Source organism: Myotis brandtii, unplaced genomic scaffold (genome assembly GCF_000412655.1).
Source record: "Myotis brandtii unplaced genomic scaffold, ASM41265v1 scaffold5360, whole genome shotgun sequence".
Lineage (NCBI taxonomy): Eukaryota > Metazoa > Chordata > Mammalia > Chiroptera > Vespertilionidae > Myotis > Myotis brandtii.
The window spans coordinates 89,590-95,660 of record NW_005369968.1 but is presented as its reverse complement, the minus strand read 5'-3'; the positions used below and the strand labels follow the sequence as shown (position 1 = coordinate 95,660).

Here is a 6,071-nt window from a genome sequence, read left to right as displayed (position 1 = left end):
CCATAGATTTTGGATTGTTGTGTTTTCATTGTTGTTTGTTACCAGGATGCTTTTTATTTCTTCTTTGATCTCTTTGGTAACCCAATCATTGTTTACTAGCACGCTATTTAGCCTCCAAGTGTTTGATTTTTTTTATTGTTTTTATTGTAGTTGGTTTCTAATTTTATGCCATCATGATCTGAAAAGATTTTGATATGATTTCTATCTTCTTGAATTTGAAGAGACTTTGCCTGTGTCCCAATATGTGTTCTATCTTTGAAAATGTCCTCTGTGCACTTGAGAAGAATGTATATTCTGTAGCTTTGGGGTGAAATGTTCTGAAGATGTCAATTAATTCCTTCTGATCTAGTGAGTCATTTCGGATTGATGTTTCTTTGCTGATTTTTTGTTTAGAGAATTTATCCAGTGGTGTCAATGCAGTATTAAAGTTCCCTACTATGACTGTATTGCTGTCAATCTCTCTCTTGATATGTTCCAGGAGTTTTTTATTTATTGGGGTGTTCCTGTATTGGGAGCATACATGTTTACCAGAGTTATACCTCTTGCTGAATTGCTCCCTTTAGTATTATGAAGTGGCCTTCCTTATCTCTTGTTATGGCCTTCACTTTGAGGTCTATTTTGTCATATATAAGTATTGCTACCCCAGTTTTGTTTTTTGCTTTGTTTTTTCATTTCCATTTGCTTGAGAAATATTTTCCATCCTTTCACTGTCAGTCTTTGTGAGTCCTTGGTTCTGATGTGGGTCTCTTGTAGACAGTAGATATATAGGTCATGTTTTCTAATCCATTCAACTACCCGGAGTCTTTTGATTGGAGCATTTAATCCATTTACATTTAAGGTTATTATTGATAGGTGCTTGTTTGTCACTATTTTTATTTTTTATACCTGTGTTCCTTCTTCCCTTCCTATTTCTTCTTTTTACAGCAGTTCCTTTAGCATTTCTTTCTTAAGTAAAAGATAAAAAATAAAAAAGTGAAGTAGTGAAGTGTCATTTGCTTCAGCTGAGTTTTAATGTCCCCTGGGGGCTGGATTAAGAGCCCTCTCTACTGTTCTGTCAGGCACTTCTCATTTTCCTGTTAGGTAGTCAGGGCCATGTTGCAGTTCCCACTGATCTACTGCTCCTCTGTGTCTGTCTCCAGAGGCTTGGATTTAGGCGTGTGGAACCAATCTGCCCGCTTTGTTTGTCTCCCTACTTTTAGTCCTATTTACACAAGCATCTATTTCTGATGCGGGCTCTAGGCGGTAGTATTGCTATATTAGTTTCCAGGGCCGCTAGGAGGTGCTAGCTCTTCTGGAGAAAAATGGCTGTTGAGGGTTGGAGGGACCAGGCTGTCCCAGAGCTGGATTCCTGGTCGCCTCTCCCTGCTTTGCTCCCCAGCCTCCACCAAACCATGTCCACCTGCACCGCAGCCTCGGTGGGTATCTGTTATCGAAAGATCCTATGTACTGAGTTTAGCGAGTAAAAGCAAAGAAAATATAAAGACAGAGCAACTGTGCCGCTGCACAATTCTCTCCCCCGCACTGCGCAGCCAGTGCAGAACTTCAGGCTGCCTTTCTGGGTGCAGCCTTCCACGGCTGTGGAGTTAGATCTAGAGTCCCCCGCTGCCAGAGCTCTGTGGACCCCCTTCCACAGTCAAGTGTTATGTGTGTCCCATGGAACGTGGAGTTGGCGCAGCACAGTTTCCTTCTGACCCTCTATCCCAGCGGTTCTCAACCTGTGGGTTGCGACCCCTTTGGGGGGGTCGAACGACCCTTTCACAGGGGTCACCTAAGACCATCGGAAAACACATATATAATTACATATTGTTTTTGTGATTAATCACTATGCTTGAATTATGTTCAATTTGTAACAATGAAATTGGGGGTCACCACAACATGAGGAACTGTATTAAAGGGTCGCGGCATTAGGAAGGCTGAGAACCACTGGTCTAGTCCCTGTGTTTGTGCATTTTCCTCTCCAGCCCAGATACCTGATCCTAGGGTTCTCTAGGTGTCTCTGTCATTTCAGGCCACGGATTGTCTCACCAGCTGTGTTTAATTCGCCAATTCCAGGTGGATGCTATTCGATTTAGTTGTTTCTATTTTTCATCCCTTCCCTATCACTCAGTGTGAGTCCTTTGTTCTGAGGTAGGTCTCTTGTAGACAACAGATATATGGGTCATGTTTTCTTATCCATTCAGCTACCCTCTGTCTTTTGATTGGAGCATTTAATCCATTTATATTTAAGGTTATTATTGATAGGTACTTCTTTGTCACCATTTTTATTCTTTATGCTTGTGTTCCTTCTTCTCTTTCTATTTCTTCTTTTTTCCAGTTTCTTTAGCATTTCTTGCATTGGTGGCTTGGTCGTAATAAACTCCCTTAGCCCTTTTTTGTTTGTGAAGCTCATTTTACCACCTTCAATTTTGAATGATAGCCTCGCTGGGTATAGTATTCTTGGATTCAGTCCCTTGCTTTGCATCATGACCAGGGAGGCTAGAGTCTCGGTGCTCTTGGGTTAGCAGCCAAGGCAGCAGGTCCCTGGACAGTGTGGCTATAGGGTCCTGGAAGGCACCCAGGGTGGAGGTGAGGCTGGGCTCCCAGACAAGCAGCTCTCCCTTTCAAGAGCCCGCCACCCAGGGAACACTGCACAGTAGCAGAGGCTACCAGGCTAGGCTAGGTGAGCCTGGTCTGTCAGCCCCAAAAGTCCTGCAGAATCTAAATGTCCTTCACACACACACACACACACACACACACACACACACACACACACCCCCCACATGCCCATGCACTCCCCTCGCTCCCTCACTCACTCACACTCTCTCCCTCACTGCCGTCCTGTCAGCCGCCGTTTGGATCTCTAATCATATTATTCTATTTTGTGATCATGATAGACTTTATTTTTCCTTTCTCCCATTGATGGGTATTTGGGTTGTTTCCATTTTGAGGCCATTAATGTCATTGCTGCTGTGAACAATGTCGTGTGTACAATTCTGTTGGGTGTGTATCTAGAAGTGAAATTGATGGTCATAGGATATGTGTATGTTTTTAGTGGTTTGACAGTTTTCCCAAGTGCTATATATATTTACTCTCCCTCCAAAGAATATGAGTTATAGTCAATACCTTCTCAGATATTTTGAAAAAAAATACTTTGGTCACATTGTGAATATGTTGTGTTTTCACATTTGAGTTTAAGTTGTATTCCCCCAGTGGCTGGTAGAACCGAGGAACTTGTCCTGGGTTTAGTAGCCACAGGGATATCCTTCTTTACGTGGAGCCTGTTCCTCTTTTGTGCCATTTTATTTTGGGTTGTCTACCTCTCTCCTGTTGCTTTTAACCACTTTTGAACACTGGATATTAGACCAACCAGCCTCTCAGCCCTGCCTACTCCCCACCTTATAAACATACCTACAATGGACTGAGGGGGTTTATATGGACCATCTCCATGGACCATCCCTTTATAAGGTAACAATTATTATCTCTATTCTCAGAGTAAACTAAATAGCAGCTCAGAGAAGCTAAGCAGTCAGTCCAAGGTAATGCAGTTAGTCAGCAGCAAAGCAAGGACTGGTCTCTTGACTAAATTATTAACTACCCCCCTTTACATCTCCTATCTCCCTTTCCTGCCTTACTTATATACTTATCACTATCTAACAAACTGTGTGTAAATTTTTCTTAGTTATTCTGTTTATTATCATTCTTCACTACCACAGTCTGTTTTGCCCACCAACATATTCCCAGTGCCTGTATAGTGTCTGGTACAGAGTAGTTCATGACTTTTTGAATGAATGAATGAATGAATGAATGAACACTAACTAGTCTAATATATAGGCATGCCAAGATATCAGCATTTATTTCTTATCTCCTTTGGAACTGCAGTTTCTAAGCTTTGTTCTTTTCTCTAGGTTTCCCTGTCTCTTTCCAGTCTCGGGCTCAGCTCTGTCATTTCCTTACCATGTGCATTTTCACATGCTCTGCCCAGCATGCAGCAGTCAACACGGGCCAGGTATGGGCAGCTGAAAGGCTGGTCTGTGAGAGAAAGTTTCTGGGTGAGGGGACACTTGAGGGAGAGAGCTGGGGTCTAGGGTCCTGAATCAAAGTTTCTGAGTGACTCCAGATTCTTCCTCCCCCAGTTCGACTGGTTTGCTTGGGTCCCTAATGCCCCATCCTCAATGCGGATGCCCCCACCCACCACCAAGGAAGATGTCACAATGGACACAGTGATGGGCTCACTGCCTAGTGTCTGGCAGACCAGTCTTCAGATGTTTCTTCCATGGCTCCTAAGCCGGCCACCAGCAGACATGGTGAGAGGGGACCTCTGGAACTCTGAGGGGACTGATGGCTGACAAGGAGACTTTAGGGTGAGGGACTGGAGTTTGGGTTCCTTTTCCTTAGAACTAGAAACCACTTTTGAACACTGGATATTAGACCAACCAGCCTCTCAGCCCTGCCTACTCCCCACCTTATAAACATACCTACAATGGACTGAGGGGGTTTATATGGACCATCTCCATGGACCATCCCTTTATAAGGTAACAATTATTATCTCTATTCTCAGAGTAAACTAAATAGCAGCTCAGAGAAGCTAAGCAGTCAGTCCAAGGTAATGCAGTTAGTCAGCAGCAAAGCAAGGACTGGTCTCTTGACTAAATTATTAACTACCCCCCTTTACATCTCCTATCTCCCTTTCCTGCCTTACTTATATACTTATCACTATCTAACAAACTGTGTGTAAATTTTTCTTAGTTATTCTGTTTATTATCATTCTTCACTACCACAGTCTGTTTTGCCCACCAACATATTCCCAGTGCCTGTATAGTGTCTGGTACAGAGTAGTTCATGACTTTTTGAATGAATGAATGAATGAATGAATGAACACTAACTAGTCTAATATATAGGCATGCCAAGATATCAGCATTTATTTCTTATCTCCTTTGGAACTGCAGTTTCTAAGCTTTGTTCTTTTCTCTAGGTTTCCCTGTCTCTTTCCAGTCTCGGGCTCAGCTCTGTCATTTCCTTACCATGTGCATCTTCACATGCACTGCCCAGCATGCAGCAGTCAACACGGGCCAGGTATGCACAACTGAAAATCTGGGTCTCTAAGAGAAAGCTTCTGGGCTAGGGGACACTTGAAGGAGAGAGCTTGAGTATAGGGTCCTGAATCAGAGTTTCTGAGTGACTCCAGATTCTTCCTCCCCCAGTTCGACTGGTTTGCTTGGGTCCCTAATGCCCCATCCTCAATGCGGATGCCCCCACCCACCACCAAGGAAGATGTCACAATGGACACAGTGATGGGCTCACTGCCTAGTGTCTGGCAGCAGTCTTCAGAGATGTTTCTTCCATGGCTCCTAAGCCGGCCACCAGCAGACATGGTGAGAGGGGACCTCTGGAACTCTGAGGGGACTGATGGCTGACAAGGAGACTTTAGGGTGAGGGACTGGAGTTTGGGTCCCTTTTTCTTAGAACTAGAAGATGATTGATCCTTTCTTTCTGCTCCAGGTACCACTGGGGCATCACCAAGAAGAGTATTTCTCAGGTCCTGAGCCCAAGGCTGTTTTAAGGCAGTTTCAGGCTGATCTGGACAACCTGGAAAAGGAAATCGTGGCCCGGAATGAGCAGCTAGACCTTCCCTATGAATACCTGAAGCCCAGCCTCATAGAGAGCAGTATCACTATCTGAGCCCAAATTGTTCATCCTCCAAATACTTTAGGCCTCCACCATGCTTAACATTTCCCCCTGATTTTTATTGTTTTCATGGGTCTGAATTGCTATGGCTCTATTTTCTCCTTTTGATTTCCCTACCTAAATGTCTCACTAGTATGAGGCATTGTCCTAACTTCTAGTTTTCCTAATATAATGATCTTTACCTTGAAACCAACTCCCTCAGAAATCAACTATCTCACATAACATTTTCTTTCCCCTGAAAATTTTGTCTTCTCCATTTGTCATAATGTCCTTATGTAATGACATTACATTATCACTGACATAAGTGATTTAAAAATTTGTTTTATAGGTAGAACTAATATTTTAATATAGTTGGATAAAAGTCAATTCCATTTCTTTTTTTCTGCTCTGGTTAATCAGTTATCACA

The 6,071-nt window shown here is 43.2% G+C and overlaps 1 protein-coding gene across 1 annotated transcript in view; it reads left to right on the top strand.

The window, feature by feature from the left end:
• The window catches only part of LOC102249269 (arachidonate 12-lipoxygenase, 12S-type), a 17,553-nt gene extending 11,895 nt beyond the window's left edge, over positions 1-5,658 (top strand). Inside the window, exons 12-14 of the mRNA XM_005877965.1 lie at positions 3,885-3,985; positions 4,113-4,283; positions 5,479-5,658. Of these exons, the coding sequence (XP_005878027.1) occupies positions 3,885-3,985; positions 4,113-4,283; positions 5,479-5,658 (452 nt within the window). The remainder of the gene's footprint in view (positions 1-3,884; positions 3,986-4,112; positions 4,284-5,478) is intronic.
• Positions 5,659-6,071: the final 413 nt, after the last annotated feature.